General features: G+C 39.8%; 3 protein-coding genes across 3 annotated transcripts in view; 1 reads left to right on the top strand and 2 right to left on the bottom strand.

Moving 5' to 3' along the window:
* The window catches only part of LOC115358146 (venom factor-like), a 44,137-nt gene extending 40,235 nt beyond the window's left edge, over positions 1–3,902 (bottom strand). The window contains exons 1-2 of the mRNA XM_030049997.1: positions 2,913–3,902; positions 957–1,146 (exon numbers count right to left, since the gene is read on the bottom strand). Coding sequence (XP_029905857.1) covers positions 957–1,146; positions 2,913–2,998 — 276 coding nt within the window. The 5' untranslated portion in view covers positions 2,999–3,902. The remainder of the gene's footprint in view (positions 1–956; positions 1,147–2,912) is intronic.
* Positions 3,903–5,163: 1,261 nt separating this feature from the next.
* yju2b (YJU2 splicing factor homolog B) lies at positions 5,164–13,138 on the bottom strand. The gene is made up of 10 exons (XM_030052700.1): positions 13,001–13,138; positions 10,394–10,443; positions 10,233–10,286; positions 10,031–10,113; positions 9,326–9,381; positions 9,184–9,244; positions 8,455–8,597; positions 7,533–7,705; positions 6,449–6,587; positions 5,164–5,732 (listed from the first exon to the last, which is right to left on the bottom strand). Exons 2-10 carry the CDS (start codon positions 10,394–10,396, stop codon positions 5,233–5,235), a joined length of 1,212 nt encoding a protein of 403 aa, XP_029908560.1. The 5' UTR covers positions 10,397–10,443; positions 13,001–13,138; the 3' UTR covers positions 5,164–5,232.
* A 33-nt stretch (positions 13,139–13,171) lies between these two features.
* LOC115360015 (transcription factor IIIA-like) lies at positions 13,172–15,633 on the top strand. Its single transcript, XM_030052701.1, has one exon. It carries the CDS (start codon positions 13,201–13,203, stop codon positions 14,296–14,298), a length of 1,098 nt encoding a protein of 365 aa, XP_029908561.1. The 5' UTR covers positions 13,172–13,200; the 3' UTR covers positions 14,299–15,633.
* The last annotated feature ends 3,515 nt before the right edge of the window (positions 15,634–19,148 follow it).

The following is a 19,148-nucleotide window of genomic DNA, read 5'->3' on the forward strand; positions in this document are numbered from 1 at the left end:
AAGAGGACAACAAGAACATCATTTTTATAATACATATATATATATATATATATATATTGTCAACAAGATGCTATATGTTGTTTTGAATGCTATTCAGTCTGATACTGATAAAGGGGTGTTCCCCAAGGGTCGATTCTTGGACAAGTATTCTTTCCTATCATTATGAAGTAACTACTGTCAGTCTGCTCTGATTGTTGCTTTTATTTTTCATGGTGATATGTATGCAGTACTTGAGGGACTTTTTTGAATGAAAAAAAAAAAAAAACATTCATTGGTTTATATTTATTTCTAAATGCATTCATTGCAGTTATCCACACTACCTCATGTCGTGTTTAGTGCCATACAGCTCGGTATGGTTTCTTACACACTCTGCTTAGCTTTTCTGTTCTTTTTGTTTCTATAAAAAAGGCAAAAAGGCATTTTTCTTAGAAGCTTCATTTGATTGGAGCAAATAATCTTCTCAATTATGATTCATAATTTCATTTTATGTTTTATGTAGAAGTTATGTGAAATGTTGCTCTTGCTTGTCATGTTTTTTTTTTTGTTTGTTTTTTTTTTGCCTGTGATCATATGTGACTGTTACATTCCTCCTTCACTGCATTTTGTTTTTATCTATATTTTGTTTATGTTTTAACCCTGAACTGCAGCTTGCTGTCATGAAATTTCTTGGATTCCCTAAAAATTGACCTCTGAAGGGCTTATCCTGCTATTAATAAATTTGATTTTAAAAGGTTCATTATTCAAAATCTAATTTTTGTCATTATAAGAATGTGTGTCAAGAATGTATGTTTTTCCAAATGTTAATAGTTGGTAATATAAACCCTTGACAAAATGATGGCACGATTACTTTTGAGATTCTCTAAATTTTACAGGCACTGAATGACGAGCTATATTGTAGGTACACACAATTTTGCCAACGGACATCTAAAGCTGTAGCCATGACCCTGGAAAGTCACCTCGATAGTCTTGAGAGTGTGGAAGTTGTTTTCTGGGTTGAGTGTAGCCGAGTCCTGCAGCAGCAGGGTGGCTTTACTGAAGTCCAGGATGGAGATGGAGACAGGGACAGAGGTGGACAGACCGCTGGCCTCCAGGTAGATGTTCTCCTGGCTGTCTGCCCTCAGCAGGTCTGGGGCCACCAGTGTGAACCTGGACGAGGTCCCGGGTTAAAGGATTAACACAATTTTGTGCCATTTTGACAAAAATCTACAGCCCCTCTGAAAGAAGGTACAACTTGTGCACTTTATTTTCTTAAAATGTACTACTACTGCTACCACCATTAGTACTGCCAGTATTATTAGTACTACCACCACAATCACCACTACTACTTCTGATAATAACATTATTGCTACTGATACAAAGGAACTTATGGCAATTAACTTTACTCACACAACACAGTGTTTCTCAACAACAGTTCATAATGAATAATAAAACAGCATATACTGGGTTTAACCGTTATATTCAATAGGAAATTACTTAGATAAAACATCACATAATTTGCAACGTAAGCACAGTGTTTTTAAAGCAATGGATTTTTAATTGTTGGGAAAAACTCTTCTATTGTAGAGTTTAAATATTTCTGTACCACACACCAGCTCGTTAACAACAATTGATTTGAGTGATTATTAGTCTGTAATAACGTATTCATTTGAAAAGTGAAGAGCGGCTGTACCTTGGGACAGTGCTGATGCGACTGCTCAAACTTGGAGGACTGCAAAATGAAGGGAATAAGTATTCATTTTCAATCATGATAACAGCTACAAAGGCAAAAGCCATGGCAGAGATGATGAAACGACGTAGAATCTGTTAATTTATTTGCACGTATGAAAATACTAAAACACAAAGAGGAAAGAAAAATATGGATTAAAACTCTTCAGTAACCCCCCCCCCCCCAAAAAAAAAATCACATTTCTCATCTGTCCTCAAACAAGAAGTAAAGAAGTTTTTTTAAGGCGTTGTGTTTTGCAGAAATTACTGACTTCCTGTTGCATTAGTCTGAGCTATTCACTCGTCTGATGTTTTTTCCCCAATGTATACGGTAGAGTCAGATAAATGGAATGGTTTGCAAAAAATTTCAGCCAATAATGGTCTTTTCTTGTCATGTAATCCCACAAAGATATGATAAAAGCTCCTGTCTAACCACACCCACAAAAAAACTGACTACTAAATACTTTTTTCATTTCATATTTTTAGTATTCATTTACATGTTTAAATATCCCCCTCCCCCAGTCAATTAAATAATTAATTAATTGAAATTGACTAATGTATAAGAGTTTGCCAGAGCTCACCCTGATTAAAGAGCTGTGAAAACTCGACGAATTTCATTATTCTGCATTTAAGTGGAGAGTTTTACTGTCCAAGGACAATGAAAATGCTGTTTCAGAGGCTTGGGGAACAATGGACATTTGTACTCTTCTGGCATTATCATTGTCAGATTTAAATATATTTAACGTTGGTACCAAGCATCAATAGGCCTACAAGCCTTCAAAAACCCGGATCGCTCAAAACCCATGATATTTTCATTGCCTGTGATGGACTATATCTGGTTGAAAAAAGTGCCGCATGTGATCCTGACCACTAGATAATACAACCTCTGTAAACATCCAAACTGCCCCCCCCCCCCCCCCCCCCCCCCCCCTCCCCCACCGCTTTGACAAAGTCAGTTTTTGTTACTTACTCATTGTGATCCAAGAAGTCCTCAAATGTCATAAATCTGGAACACAGTGACATCTTAATACAAAACATGCTACAAGCTCTTGGCTCAATGGAGACATATATTTGATTTTAATATGAACATATCTGTCATCCCAACTGTGTCTTCTGTAAAGACAGTTTGCCACATTAGACACCAAGCATCAGACATGAAAGCTGTTCAAAACACCAGTGGAAAATGTCAGAAAAGTAAAACACGTTACCTTGGAAAACCGTTGAGCTGACCATTGGAGTTGTAGAAATAAGAAATTATGAGGAATAAAAAGAGTTGTAGCGTCCACTCTGACATGGTGACAGACTGGGGTCTCAGTGGACTATGGACACTGGAGATAGTCTGCTGCTACAACAACCTCCCCTCTCTCTAACACACACACACATACACACACACACACACACACACACACACACACACACACACGTCCTACTTTCCTAATCAAACAATCAGTGTGTGGAGGAGGGTGTATTAACTGTAAGCAGTCTCTCTGGACTTTTTTTTTTTTTAATTTTCACCCAATATTTGTTGTAATCGTGAAAAACTTCATATACATCTTAGCATCTCATTTTATTTTGTTCTGTTCAAAATGAATTGGCACTCCCAGAAAACAGCTGCACAGAAATCAAATCTGCTCACTTTTATGTTCATAACCAATATAACATGAGGCATGTACGTATGTGGCATGCTGCAAAACTCCAAACGTCACACATCACGACTCTTTTCTCATGGCCAGCCTTTTATTTCCCACAATACAGCCCACACTTCCATCCAATCCGAACAAGGACAGTTAGGTTACTCTTATCAAGTTTAACATTTCACTAAAGCTCTGTTTTTTTCTTTCAGAGTAAGAGCCAATTTAATTCATTTCAAGAACATACAGGGAGGAACACGAAATATAGAAATCTGTCCTGACAAGCTGATTAACATTTAGGAAACCTGACCACCTCAGAAAAGAGGAAAATAACTTTCCAAAGAACTTACCTTTTAACTAAAACGTGATTTATTTTCACAATGGTGGTAAGTGAAATATGTCTTGCGCCACACTGATGTGTGTGCTTCATTCTCTGTTAGATAAAAACCCACAATGATGTAAACCTTACTAACAGACTGGAGCTCTGTGGCCGTCAGTTGTCATTCTTTAACATCAATAAGCAGATGTGTGTATGAACTGCTTGTCAGGGATACTGCTGCTGTTGTGATTGTATCTTGTTTAACCAATTAAAATATGCAATATCTCATTAAACTACATATACACACAAAAAAAGGGCCGTTAAGAGATTTCTAAGTGGCAGCTTTGCCTTGAGGCGAAAAAAAAAAAAAAAAAAAAAACCTCATCAGATGCTCAAGAGCTGTTGGATATCATCGATCTGATGTTTATTGTACATTGTGAAGGGCTGTAATTTACTTTTTTGGCTTTTCCTGTTTCTGTCAACCTGCTTTGCCTACTTCTAGTGATTTCCTGCTTTTCAGAGAATGAGCATGCTCTGTCTTATTTTTAATGAGACTGGTGATGCCATGTTGCTTTGTTACCTTCTGGCAAGCTAGCCAAACAGGCTGTGAACACTGAGGCAATCCTCACTCGAAACACAACCTGTGGTCTATTGAGGCTACCGTCGGTGAAGAATTTGTCTCTGCGTCTCTTCGATGATGGATTTCTCCCTGTATGATTGCTGAACATCGGTGCAAAACAGCCGCTCCAGAAAGAAGGCCTCGTTTTTTTGGAAACCTCACATTTACCGTTGATGTTTTAGATCGCTGAAATATTTTCTGCTATTGTAACTGCTGGAAATATGTGAACTTAATGTTACAATTGGCCAGTTATCTGTGGGAATAAGAAATACACACCACCAAGCAAAAAAAAAAAAAAAAAAAAAAAAAAAAAAAAAAAAAAAAAAAACAAAGCACAGAATTTAAAGACTTATCTCCTTAATCTGTTTTTAACAGTGATGAAGCATTTTAAAGTGGATTTTTCCTTGTCGGGTTCCAAACAATAACACAAAAAAGTTGTTTCACGAGATCTCACAACATGTGTGCATGTAAAACATAAAAGCACATCAATATGATATGGCCATTTGTTTTCTATTGTCTGCAAAGCCTTATGAACAATACACGATGACAGCCAACACGCCTTGTGCAGATGTCAAAACGCATTTTGGAGACGGCTCGTCGTCGCAGGAGACATCCATGACACAGCATCACACAAGCTGTCAAAGTGTAAGGTTAGTATCTTATTTCACACACTGCTCTGGGAAAACATAAGTGACAGAATATGATTTTGGTTGTGACGACTTGTGACTAACCATTGTTTCTGTCAACAAATGACAGCTACAGTTTATAACAAAGGTTGAGATTTGCTACACAAGGCTCAGCAAAGGTGGTCATTACTGCCTGCAGCTGTGATGAGCAGCTCCAATTTTTTAATGTTTCCATCTCACAAATCGACGCATTGGCCTTTCATCGTATATTTCATGAACTAAAAACAGAAGCAGTATTGTTTTTTTTTTTGTTTTTTTTGAAAGAGAGCAGCTTCAGAGACCAGGATCTGAGTCTGAGTCGCTGTAGTCCGCCACCAGAGATGTGCCACCTCCAAAACTTCTGTCCTGCTCCTTTTCCTTCCCAAAGTCCTCCACTCTTGTCAATTCCTTGCTGTCTTCCTCTGTGGTGCCACCATTTGTCTCCTTGGACGCACTCTCATTTGTCTCTGTGACTTTTTGTCCCATATTTGAGCCTTGCTCCGTGTGTGTGACCTCAGAAACGGCGCACTCTTGTGTGTTGATCTCAGGGTTGGACTTCCTGCGGGTGACGGTGGCACACGGTTCGCTTTTGCTTCCCGATGCCTCTGAGCGTCTGCGGATCAGGGGGCTCGAGGACGAGGGCCCCAGGGCTTTGGCCACCGCTGCTCCTTTCCCCTGCAGCCCCAGCTTGTGGAGCAGACTGCCTGCGGCGCCCCCCGCTGGCGCAGATGGAGACGAGAACCACGAGCGAGAGGAGATCTCCTTCCGCTTGCTGTGCTGCCTGTCCTCGTAGGCTGCATGGGAAGGAGGAGCGGGATAAAAAGGAGCAAAGTGTTAAATTTTACCCTATTACAGGAATTATAGCTCATACTACATTTGAGCAGACACACACACATACACACTGGGAGCAGATTTGCTGGTTTTGTCAACCAATCAAGCTTCAGCACTGTGGCAGCTCCGTCTGTGAGGACTTAAGTTTTAAAATCTGATAAACGCCTTTATCCTGGACCTCAGTTCTTTCACTGGATTTGAAGATTTTGGTTTTTTTTTCATGATGATGACGATGGTCAGCAAGGTCCTATCACTCTACAGCTGACGGTTTCTCTACATTTCATCTGTAGTGATTTGAAACGGAAATGTTTCAGCTGTTTTCCCAATCATGAGCAGGAACCCTTTCAATGAGTCCACAATTAACACCGGGTTATCAATGGGTTTGGTATGTAAATAAATTGGGTCAATAATTTGGAATTTGGGCCAGGTTTACATCGCTGTGTTTTTTATGTGCACCAGCTGAGACTAATGTGACCCTCACTGTCCACCGTGACGTCAGCCAATCAATTCAAAGCTGCTTACTATTATTTGGAGCTTCTTACACCAAGTCTGTTTATGTTTCATGCTTCATTTTCATGTTACATATATTTTAACGTCATTTTATTCACAGGCAGACAGTGAATTACTCACGGCATACCTGTGTATCCTCTGTGTGTGTGTGTGTGTGTGTGTTCCTTACAGTCAGGTGCCTGGTAGGTGAGCAGTGCCGCAAGTTTCTTGTCCTCGTCCTTCTCTGGCAGCAGCGGGATGGACAGGTTGGTCCTCATCCTCACCGCGTTGTCCTTCTCCTCCTGCTCGGCCAGAACTTTCTTCTCCGACTGCAACAATTAAACCACAACCATCAGTTTAATGAAAAAAAAAAAAAATCATGATATTATGACATGCCATGTTCTGCGCACAGAGGCCGGCACATTGTATTTGGAGAGGGAAGCTGTATGAGACACCTGAGTTACACATGGAAAAATAAGAATATAGGATTTATGCAACATATTTTATGGGATAAAATGAACAAAAATAAATAAATAAAATCTAAACTACCACATGAAAAATTCAAAGGACCAACATCTGACACTGAATGTACAGGATTTCTGCAAGTTTAAGTAAGTAGGGATTTAGATTATTTGAATGATTGTTGATGGTTTCAATGACACATTGATGGTAATTACATTTTACAGGAAAAAATCTCCACAAAAATTGCCACATTATTGTAGCATCTATGAAGAATGGAAACTGATAACTTGCAAAAAAAAAAATAATAATAACAATAATAAAAATACCAACACAGGTGCCTGGTTTGAGGTTTTGTCTTAAATATACATTACAAGGAGTAATAAAAATTACCTCTGAGAAAGTTGTACCTTATATGAAAAACAGATATATAAAAATCTGAATGCACAGGGTGTGTGCATGTTGAGGCAAGTTAAATTTAAGACTTTAGGTCATTTTGCTGCTGGTTGTAACTTAATATAGGGAAGATCCTCTCAAATATTATGACTTTCAAACATGAGCTGCCCACATTTGTAGTGACTTGAAGACTTTTCTCCAGGCATACATGCAAAATGATAAAAACACTGAGCTAACTGTGGATTATGGGAATTATGATGAGAGCTGTACTGGGCCATTGAGCACTCAAGTCACCTGTTAAAAAACCTGTGTGTCCGAGCATGACCTACTAAAAATATTTGTGTTCGATATCTATAAAAGCTTAGAATTGAGATAAGGTGATTTCAGATTGTGTGGGGGAAAAAACTCCCTAACAGTACCCTGAACTTCCTGCGGAGGGAGCTGTTGAGCTGAAAGTCATCCTTCCAGCCGGCCTGGTGGTCCTGGATCTCCGACAGCGAGGGCAGAGCTTTCTTCAGCTTCTCCTTGTCTTTGCCGCTGTGGTCGAGCTTGTACATGGCATCTGTCTCCAGCTTCTCCTTCTCTGTCCGCTCTGCAGAGAGAGGGAGAAAGAGAGAGAGAGAGAGGGAGAGAGAGAGAGAGAGAGAGAGAGAGAGAGAGAGAGAGAAGGGGAGGGTGATCAGGAGAGAAGCATCAAGAAAAGGAGAAGAGCAAGCAACAAAAAGGAGTGAGGCGATGACAGATAAGAGCCAAAGAACGCCTTGTGGACATGATCATTCCCTGCAAACTGAACGTACTTATCAAAAACACTGGAAAAAAAAAAAAACATTTCACATTTTGAGATGGGCTGTGAGCTTGACAAGGCTCACAGCTGTGTATTTTCCCACATGATTCAACCTGATTTGAACAGCAGACTATAGTCAAAGAAACCTCCAGGATCTATTTTTTGTATTTTGGCCATAAGATGTTATGTCAAATGCATCATAGAAAACACATAAACACTGCATAATGACAAAGATCCTGAGACAAAAAGAGAGGCTGATGGGAAATTCATCCACTTCTGGTGCCCCATGTCAAGAAGAAAAAAAAAAAAAAGACAAAAATACTAGAAAAATAAGTAAATAAAGGGGAGCTCATTCAGAAGAAGAGAGTGAAATTCTGCTGCTTCTGTCAGGGAAGTTTGAAGGAGTTATTTCTTAACTATTTTGCTATGAACCATCAAACCACTCAGGCAGATTTCTTGCTTCAATAAAAACAGTATAAGCAGTTTTGTTTTTTAAATGTTTTTGACCAGTAACGTCTCTGGAAAGTGTGAATCTGCTTTGTCGGAGCTGTGTGTACCTGTGGTGAGGATCTGCTCGTTGTCGGCCATGTCCCAGCGTTCCTCCTTCCTGCTCGCCCCGCTCACTATCACGTAGTCACAGGTGGCTGGGTCCGTCTGCATCTCGATGTAGTTGACACACAGGTGGCACTTCATCCTAAACCTGTTGCATGATGGGGAAGGAGCAGTGCTCAAAATGTAAAAAAGCTCAGTTTGCAGTCACTGAAGTCAACTGTTATTTATGGTTTTCATTTATTATAGAGGTTCAACATGGGTTTGGGATGTTTTAAAGACAAAAAAAAAAAAACTGTGCCACAGATTGGACAGATTTCTGAGACTGATCCGACCTTAGATTGGATAAATTTGCCAACAATCCTTATCCCGATCATGCTGTGTACTTTTTTTTTTTAAATCAAACAAAATAATATGCAAGGATTTTATGAATTCTGGGTTCATAAAACTTAGCAACTGAGGAGCCATGTTTGAATCTTAGTAAAAAGGGGGGAGAAACTCATTTATGAAACTATAACTGATTAATTTGTTTTCACCACATGTATGTTCTCCAAATTACTAAAAATACAAAACAATAAAATCAGGGCTAACTATTCTTTATGGGGATTATCAGCACATTAAATTAGGTTGATTGAATTTTTTCATTGACGATGGCCCAAAAGTACAAAACTCATTATATTTTCATACAACAGCTAAGACTTTTGGCCTCTAAGAGCCGTGTGTGTGTGTGTGTTTACCTGTAGATTGGCGTGGTGTAGTAGTTCCCCACTTTCTTTTTCTCGGCATTGTAGCGTACCCCTGTGCAGAAAAACGAGAGTCACTACGCGATGTCTGAACCACCACCAGAGATACCTCGACAATTTGACCGTGTTAGCTTACCCATGCCGATGTGATTCTTGCAGCCATCACACCAGATGTTGTAGGGCATCTCAAACCTTCACAGACACAAATAATTGTTTACCAAATTGAACCGACACAAGAGATGGGCCTTGCTTGAAATGTTGGTACTAACACTATGCTTGGTCTTCTACACTCTCTTTAATCTTAAATACCCCTAGATGCATGATTGAGTATGAAAACATCTGACTCTTTTTAAGTATAAAGCTGTTTATTAATTAGTTTGGAAGCCCATATCATGGGTAGCTGGCTAAACACACTTAAAAATAGGTTACACAAATAATCATATTATAAATTATAAATCATTGCTGTGCACACCAAATATGTTGCAGTTTAGCGAAAAGGATGAGAATAATCATCTTAAATTACTGAAAAATACATTGAATCAAATGGGGGTCATTTTTGACACACTCATGGAAGAGTGCAGGGTCCAGTCACTTATGCATCTACGGGTTGAATACAGTCACATTCACCTGGATATTTTACATTTCCTTATCATTTCAAAATTAATAATGGGATGTGTAGCAATCTATAACATGCAAAATCCTTTTCCATTTTTTTAAATAGTGATAACATATTAATATAACATAAAAGATACTAAATAGCTAAAAAAAAAAAAAATATTCCTAGTCTCAACCAACAAGTGTGTGTGTGTGTACGTGTGTGTGTGTGTGTGTCCTTACTGACCTGATAATGAGGATACCCTGGGACAGTTTTCTTGCCCTCTCTCGCAGAGGGTGAGTTTTGTGGTAGCCATTGAGAGATCCATGCTACAGACAGAGAATGACAGACACTTCAGTTTTTTTGTACCATCTTTATCCTGCATGCCAGTCTTGAGCTGCACAGGCCATCCGTGCAGCCATCTGCTAGTCTGTGCGGTCATACACACCTTGGCCGGGTCAAAATCTGGAGGGTAGTACTTGTTTGTTCCTTTTCTTTCACCCTGTCAAGGAAAACAATAGAACAAACTGAATAAAAAAGTAATAACTGAGTCTCGAAACATAAATCCATGTGGTTATTTGTAGATGCAAGATATAGATTCTGACGTACCATATTGACGACTTGCTCTCCACCTTAGTAGTGGATTAGCCCTCTTTATACTAGGGAAAAAAGAGAGAAACTCTATGTTATCATATCAGGGTGTAAATGTTAGCATTTTTTTTTTTCTTAGGATGGCAAAGGCACGACCTGGCTGACTTAGATGCATCTTCCACAGCCTTCCACTAATCTTAGGCCCAACCCTAACCTTAACCAATATGCCAAAATGACCAGACGTTAAAATTAGGACTAGGTGATATATCAATATTTTATCGATATTGTGATATGAAAATAGATTTCATTTGGGATTTAAGATATCATAATAACATGACTTGACATAAGTGATGTCTTTTCCTGGTTTGAAAAGCTGTATTATAGTAAAGTAAAGCAATTTTCCAAACTTATCACACTCTTCTAACTGTTTTATTACTTCTCTCTTCCTGCTTGGTCATATCCACTGCACTAATGACTGCTTAGAAAAATCTCTCATGTAAACATCTAATGACAGCACCAGTAGTCATCCCTACAAAACTGTCACAACATTGATGGAGGTATTTGGTCAAAAATACCATAAAAATACTATTTTTGTTCACTTCTGTAGGTATTTTATGTCTGTTATATTTTGTTTATCATTCTTTGTTATTTAGGATGATAGTTGTTGTTTTCATTTGTTATTTAGGATGATAGTTGTTGTTTTCATTTTTTGATATATGTGTGACTGTATATGTTACATGTTTTTAATTTATTTAATTTTTTTCTTTTTTCTTTTGTTTTTTATTAGGTTTTGCTTGTAAATCTTTTGATTATATTGTATTTCTTATTTGGCCCCAGGAAGAATAGTCACTACTGAGGCAGTGACTAATGGGGATCAACAATAAACAATAAACAATAAACAATAAACAACAATAAAAATATCGTGATATTTGATTTTGTCCCCATCACCCAGCCCTAAAAAAAAAAAAAAAAAAAAAAAAAAGACATCGCCATCCTCGAAGAAAAAACGGCTAACTGTTACTCACTGTGTAGAGTCACTATTTAGACCGTTTAGCTAATTAGCTAAATAAATTGAGGTTTAACAAGTGGGACATTAACATTAACCTAAGTTATCTGAACCTTAAGTTGGCATAAAGGGACTTAATGCGAGCAAAGAGTCTCAAACTAGCTGTCGTTAGTGTGGAGAAAACTTGCACCAAATTTCGTTCGAAATACTGGCAAATTAATGCAAACGTTACCCAGCGTCTATATAGGTGGTTAATAAAACCTAACATAAGACATTTTCTGACTTAATATGATCCAATGATAAATTCGGCATGCATATGTTCCATGAAACACCTCTTGTTTAAAAGAAATCAACTCTTTTAACAGCGGTGCGCCTGTTATTCACATGATATCTCACCATAACAACCACGTGAGGCCGACAGCTACCAGCTTGAACAACTAGCCTATTAGTCCAGTCATTTTATGAAAAAACCTAGGACAAATTGCAAGAGAAGCAAACTCAACTGATTTTGTATCCTCAGTTTGTCCTGAGTGAGGGGAAAAAAAGTCCCAAGAAATCCCATTGGTGGAAAGTTTTGAAAATCACCTATTTATGACCACATATTACCAAAAAACACTGTTTTTAACACACAGGGGAAAGGAGTTCAAAATTTTACTTTCAGATATCACTATAAAAATTCACAGGTTGATTACACACACAAAGACAAGAAAAAAAGTCAATTACCAGCTCTTTAAATTATTCTGTTTACACATGCATATCGCACATTATCTGATTTGATATGCGCTAATAAGGAATATAAGGAATAAATGCCAGAACAGATATTTAAACAGTGGATTAAAAGGTTACTATATATATAGTAACCTTTTAATTCACTGTTATATAGTAACCTTTTAATTTACTGTTTAAATGTCTCTTCTGGCATTTATTCCTCATATTCCTTATTAGCGCATATCAAATCAGATAATGTGTGATATGCATGTGAAAACAGAATAATTCAAAGAACTGGTAATTGACTTTTTTTCTTGTCTTTGTGTGTGTAATCAACTTGTGAATTTTTATAGTGATATCTGAAAGTAAAATTTTGAACCCCTTTCCCCTGTGTGTTAAAAACAGTGTTTTTTGGTAACATATGGTCATATATAGGTGATTTTCAAAACTTTCCACCAATGGGATTTCTTGGGACTTTTTTCCCCTCACTCAGGACAAACTGAGGATACAAAATCAGTTGAGTTTGCTTCTCTTGCAATTTGTCCTAGGATGACCCCAATTTTGGCCTAAAATTACTGGACTATATATAACATCGACTTCTCGCAAACTACACGCTGTTTGGTGGATCAGAGTTATGCCGAATTTTACAGTGGACCTTGTACGAATATAAAATGTCTTAAGTCCTGTTCTACAAAGCGTGTGCGCTGGGACACACGAAACTGCCAGGTTATTTTTATGAAGCCTGGTGTGAGGTTGCGTCCTTGCAAGAAAACGTATTTGGGCTCGATGCACGCGTCCGAAACCAAGAGAGCGTGGAGGACAACTGTAACAAAAACCTTCATCTAAACATTACATCACACGCACAAGTGCCACGTTTAGTATCTCTGATCCGTAGCTTTAAATATACTTACAAATGTTTTAGAGCTGGTACGAGCTGCAACAACAAGAAGCCAATACCACAGGCACTGATGGGTAATGGAGACGTCACTTCCAGGTTTCGGAAGTCACGTCAGATCGCAGGGGATTGTGGGAAGCGGCGCCGATGAAAACGTGCGCGGAACTGTGTCAGGATTTGCTGTATTAATATTATTTTTTAACCAATGCCGCAGAAATGGAGACCGAAAAGCAGCCGCACAGACGCTACATCTGCTCTTTCCCCGACTGTCCGGCCGCCTACAACAAACAGTGGAAACTCGATGCGCACATGTGTAAGCACACCGGAGTGAAGCCGTACACATGTGAGAGCGCCGGCTGCGGTAAGTCCTTCTGCAGTCAGTACCACCTGGCGCGGCATGAGCTCACTCACAGCGGGGTGAAGCCTTTCCTGTGCACGGCTGGTGGCTGTACGGAGGCCTTCACCACTAATTCAAACCTCAAGAGACACATCAGCCGCACTCACACTCAAGAACAGAAAAAATATGTGTGCAAAGTGGAGGGCTGCGGGATCACCTTCAGGAAAAACAAACAGCTCAAGTCGCACATGTGTGAGCAGCACACCCTGCTGCCCCCTTACCAGTGCACCTTTGAGGGCTGCCAGATGCGGTTCACCTTCCCGAGCAAGCTGAAACGCCATGAGAAGGTGCACAGAGGTTACCCCTGCAAGGAGGAGGGCTGCGCCTTCACCGCAAAGACCTGGACAGAGTACCTGAAGCACAGGAAGGAGCTGCACAGGGCGGTGCTGACCTGCGACCGCTGCAACAAGGTGTTCCGCGACTCGTGGGCCCTGCAGCAGCACCAGCAGGTCCACTCCGAGACGCGAGTGGTGCTGAAGTGTCCCCGGGACGGCTGCGACAGGTCGTTCACCACGCCCTTCAACCTGCAGAGCCACATCAGCTCCTTCCACGAAGTGCTGCGGCCCTTCGCCTGCACCCACGAAGGCTGCGGGAAGACCTTCGCCATGAGGCAGAGTCTCCAGCGCCACAGCGTGGTCCACGATCCGGAGCGGAAGAAGCTGAGGAAGCCCAGACCTAAGCGATCCCTGGCTTCCAGGCTCAGTGGCTGCCCTGGCATGAAGAAAACAGTGTGTAAAAAGCCACGGGACAGCCCAGAGCGGGTGCCCGGGTCCCACTGTGGGCCCAAACAGAGGCAGACTGGTCCACCTGGTCCTGTGGAGCTGGTTTCCCTCCTGCAGGACACATCCTTATTATGCAGCCCAGCTGTGGAAACCCATGGACTTACTAATGGACTTACTACAGTGTTACCTGTGTAGTAGGGATGGGAAAAAAACACAATTCACTTAAACATTGTGATTCTTTTCTGTATGATTTTTTTTAAAAAAAATCAGTGAAACTGGACTGGAGGCCTCTGACCTCAAGATATCTGAATGAAAATGGGTTCTCTGGGCACCCATGGGTCTCCCCTTTGCAGACGTACCCACCATATGCTAATCCCATGCAGTTTTTGGGTAAAAGCCGTGCAGTTTTGTGCATGCCGTCTTAAAGTCGTATAGATTGGGACTGACTGAAAAGCTGAGACTATTCTGGATTCAGTAAGCCCAATTTTTTTCATGGGGGATGATGTTAGCCTCCATAGCCGCTGTTTTATTGTGGTGACACCATTTTTTGGAACTTGACATCACTGTGTAAAAGGACCAGTTGTGACCTTTAGCTTCATGAAACTTTACATCCAAAAACTATACGGCGATTCAAAAAAAACAAAAATCGCAATAAATCATAATATCGGATCGCAGTACTTGTAGAATCACGATACTTCAGAATTGTCACCGTGATAGTATTGCATTGGGAGATAAGCATATCGTCCCAGTCCGGCTGTGTAGAGCCCAGCTGATAAACGCACAACAATGACAATAGCAGTTATTACAGCATGTATTACATATTTAATGTCTGAGTTGGTTGTTTACTTTCTCTCTGTTGCAAAGCGTTTGCTCTGCATTGTAAACTTATTTTACATTGTAAATCAGTCTGACAAGCACCAGTTTTCCTGCCAAAAAGTTTGTTTTTCCTCATGGTCGTTCATTTGAAGTACAGTGAACGTGATGGCGCAGCCATGTGAGCGACCTTTGGCTCAGGACCCGATGTTGACATTGTCCGTTTCAGTGGTTCTCTCTGTGGTTACAACACTGAGTTTGAACTTGTCCATTTAAAAGCACTTTTACTTTGTAAAGCCATTATTTTTGTCACCTGCCTGCTGTTAAATATATTTTGTTCATGTTGTGAATGATTAAGACGAAAATGTCAATGTCAATGTCAATGTCAGCTTTATTTGTATAGCACATTTAAAACAGCCAGTGGCCTACCAAAGTGCTTTACAGTAGAGAAACAGAGGCAACAAAAGGCAATAGCAAGCAATAGTAGAAAAGAAAACAAAAAAAAAAGTAAAATATGTTCAGATTGTCAACAACAAAAAAAAAGACAAGGTGTCTTTAAGTCACACCAGTAAATACAGTCGAAATGTTTGTCATTTGAAGAAGAGTGTACGTAAAAAGCCATCAGACATATTGGGCCAGACATATTGATTGTTGTTTAAGGACCTTTGGAATCATTTGGGTCTCAAATTGTACAAAATAAATATTTTTTCACATTTACTCTGCTAAGTTTTGTCCCTTCCTTCTAACTATAGATTAAATATCATGTTCAGTGTTACTTTAGTGGATTTGGCCACTTTAAACTCAGCCATTCCTGTTGGAGGACGACAACGGACTAGACCGCCCCTGTTCCTGCGGCCATAAAAATACTCACAGTGATAACTTACATAATTCTGGTCTGTGATGGCACTGAGAACCTGTTTACTCCCTGTGAAATCCTGAATATTGGCAAAGCCGTTCAACAGTTCATCTTGTAAATAACAGGCTGGTACAAAACCGAACAATAGAGGCCCTAAATTAGTCATGAAAGCACCTCAGAGGCTTTTGTGCAGCCTAAGTGCCAATCCCTGTGTTTTTTTGTTCCAGAATATTAGTGATTTCAGCTTGATCAACTTGTTAAATCACCCAGTAAATACTGCAAAGAGACTGATGCATTATCCCAGGTACCATATACAGTACTGTAAAAAGGCATCATGCTTGACAAAATAGTTTTTAATTGAGGATCACTTACAGAGAGAAAAGATGATTTCATCATTCTGGCTTTCATCGGTGTCTGTGGATGATTGATGCACTTCCCTCCATAATAGGAAGGATCCAGGTGTATTTCTGTATTACCTAATAGACATAATGCAGTTCATTCCCAGTGCTGTATATGCTAAAAATGGAGCAGGATTTGGTTGGGCTGGCTACTGCAATTCAGGAGCTACTAGATCCTGTCCAAGTGTAACAGTGGATCATCAGAACCATCGTGGCCAGTTAAAACAGCAGCAGCCATGGCAGACCCATCGCTCCTTTGACCCGTCTTGTCTCTAATTTGAAGGAACTACATTCACTTCGCACTGTCATTGGGCTACTATGTGAACAGATTGTGTTGTTTCTTCTGTTTCCCATTGCAGCGGTATTGCATCGTTTTCCACTGGGTTCTGGGACAAAGCTGGAACCCCAAGCTCTTGTGTGTTTGCATTTCCGCAGCACCTTGCAAGCAGTGAACTGTTTGCTGCTTAGTTGTTCTGCATAAAAGCCTAAAAGTAATCACGGAAGATATTGCAGCCGTTGTCATGTTCATTATTATTTAGTGTATGTGTATGTGTGTGCATAGAGGAATACAGGTCTCTTGTTTCATACATCTAAGAGCATATCAAACTCAACCCTTACAGTCCCCAGGATTGTTTTGGGGCCAGGAACTGGTTTCTCTGGTGGAAACAGGTAAAGACTTGTAGTTCATCATGTGGTCTGGGGACAGCTAGGTATTTTTTTTTTTTTTACGCCTGCAGTATATTTACAAATGGCATATGTAACTGGCCATTGCTCGTACAGCACTGTGGTGATGATGACAGTCCTGCCAGGAGCCACTAGAACAGCGGCTCCCAAACCAGTCCTCAAAGCCCCCTGTCCTGCAGGTTTTTGTTCTCGCTTTGCTCTTGCACACCTCAGCCAATTAAGGCCCGTGCACCTTCATGCATGCCCTGTTCAAGTAGATCTGTTGCAACCAATCAGCATGAAGCCCATACATGGATCAGGTGTGAAAGAGCAGAGCTGAAACAAAAACCTGCAAGACAGGGAGTCCTTGAGGACTGGGTTGGGAACCACTGCACTAGACGATGGCAACATAAGCCACTGTATCAGCACACTTTTACTGGAACCTAACCATATTGAATCTATGGAAAACACAGCCAAGTGCACCGACACCACAGGTACAGCACGGTACACTAATACGGTGGTAAAAGCACAGTTGCGTGGCCCTGTGGTTCTCGACTACTCGCCATCGAGGTTCAGAGTCTGCAGCTTTTCATAACAACAAAGCAGGTGATTTCATTGGTGTGCACATCTGCAACTGGACAGGAAAGCGGGGAGGGGAGTAAATCAGTGAAATCACCTGCTGTGGTGACTGGTTTGGAATGAAAACCTGCAGATTCCTGGGCTTCAGTGGCACATGTTTGAGAACCGCCGGCCTGACCAACAGATTTACGGCGTAAACATTAGCAGCTCTGCGCGAGTTTGAGATTCCGAGGCTAAATCCCCTCTGTATATTTCCCGTTACAGGATGGCTGCTCCCGACATTCCTGCCCCGCTCGGTTCAGACAAGCCCTATATGGACTGGCCGTCAGACCAGCTCACCTAGGAATGCACAGCAATGCACAGCAGACCTCATACAATTAGTATTCATAGAATTTGAATGCAACACAGTGGTGATATTCATTGGTCATTAATTCTTTCAAAGCCTATAAAGATTGTCTGTAGAGCCAAAATAACTTCATTCAACAATAAATATCCAGGGATTTGAACTGATGAGATTGTTGGGATGACATGATCATGCACAGATGTCCTTACAGATGCACATTTAATATTTAGTTACTGTGCTCATATCATCTATTTCATATTAGTCAAGATATCATTTGAAAATGTCGTTGGGTGTGTTTTTGCTGTAAGCCCAGTGCCAGTCTATCTCAGGGTTCTTTCCCTCATAAGCTTTAATGATTTTGTCTGATTTTTTTTAAACCTTTCTTAAATATGGCAATCTTAATTAAGATTAAAATGTTTTTTCATCACAGCCCAGGTTAAAAAAAAAGAAGTGTCAATCACAATCAGAGTTAGATAAAAATTGCATGTTTGTCCTGTCTCTTCAGGTGTTATTTAGATATATTTGGATTATTATTATTGTGATTATTATTATTTTATTATTATTGTTTTTATCCATAAAAAATCTATGCAGCTGAGTAGGTCATATATTTTGCAATATTGTATCTGATACATATCAATACTCTATGTATTGATATGTATCATTTGTGCAGTTTATTTTCATATGATATTATAACATCTACAATTTAGTGCACAGTTTTAAGTGCATTGTTCTAATTTTGTTTTAATAAACTGGAATGGATTAAAAAAAAAAATACGCTAAATAACAAAACCGTGTGCAAGGTCGAGTGCACACATGCAATCCTTTCTCTCTCGTTCATAAACACACACTCATGCATCCACTGTCACATCACATGTGACTCTCCCAAACTTTCGCTATTTCAGTTCACAGAGATATTTTTCTCCATGTTCAGTGTTGTACATGCTTGTCTATTTTTACCTCTCTATATCAGGGTTGGGCTTCAGTCAGTCCTGCCAGAGCCTCAGCCCCTTGGCTGCCTCTAAACCGAAAGACAGACTGACTGCCCTGGGTTCAAGGTTGGCTGCTGATAAACCTACACATCATATCTTCATTTCTGATTCTTGTCTCTATTCCCTGATCAGATAAGGAAAAAAAATATTTTTGATCTGATCAGATATGTATAAACTACTGAGGTTATTTTTTGGGGATTAAAAAATAGTTTTTTGTATATTATATTTCCACAATTGCAAATTTTCAAGAAATAAGAAAAACAGCCTTGATTTTAACTTGAAAATAATTTATTTGTAGGTGTATCCCATGAGGTTTTAAAATGGTTGGTGCATGATTTTCTCAGTCCACAAAGGACAATGTAATCCTGTTAAAACTTGAAAATTAGGATTTCACAAAAATACTG

Source organism: Myripristis murdjan, chromosome 1, assembly GCF_902150065.1.
Source record: "Myripristis murdjan chromosome 1, fMyrMur1.1, whole genome shotgun sequence".
NCBI lineage: Eukaryota > Metazoa > Chordata > Actinopteri > Holocentriformes > Holocentridae > Myripristis > Myripristis murdjan.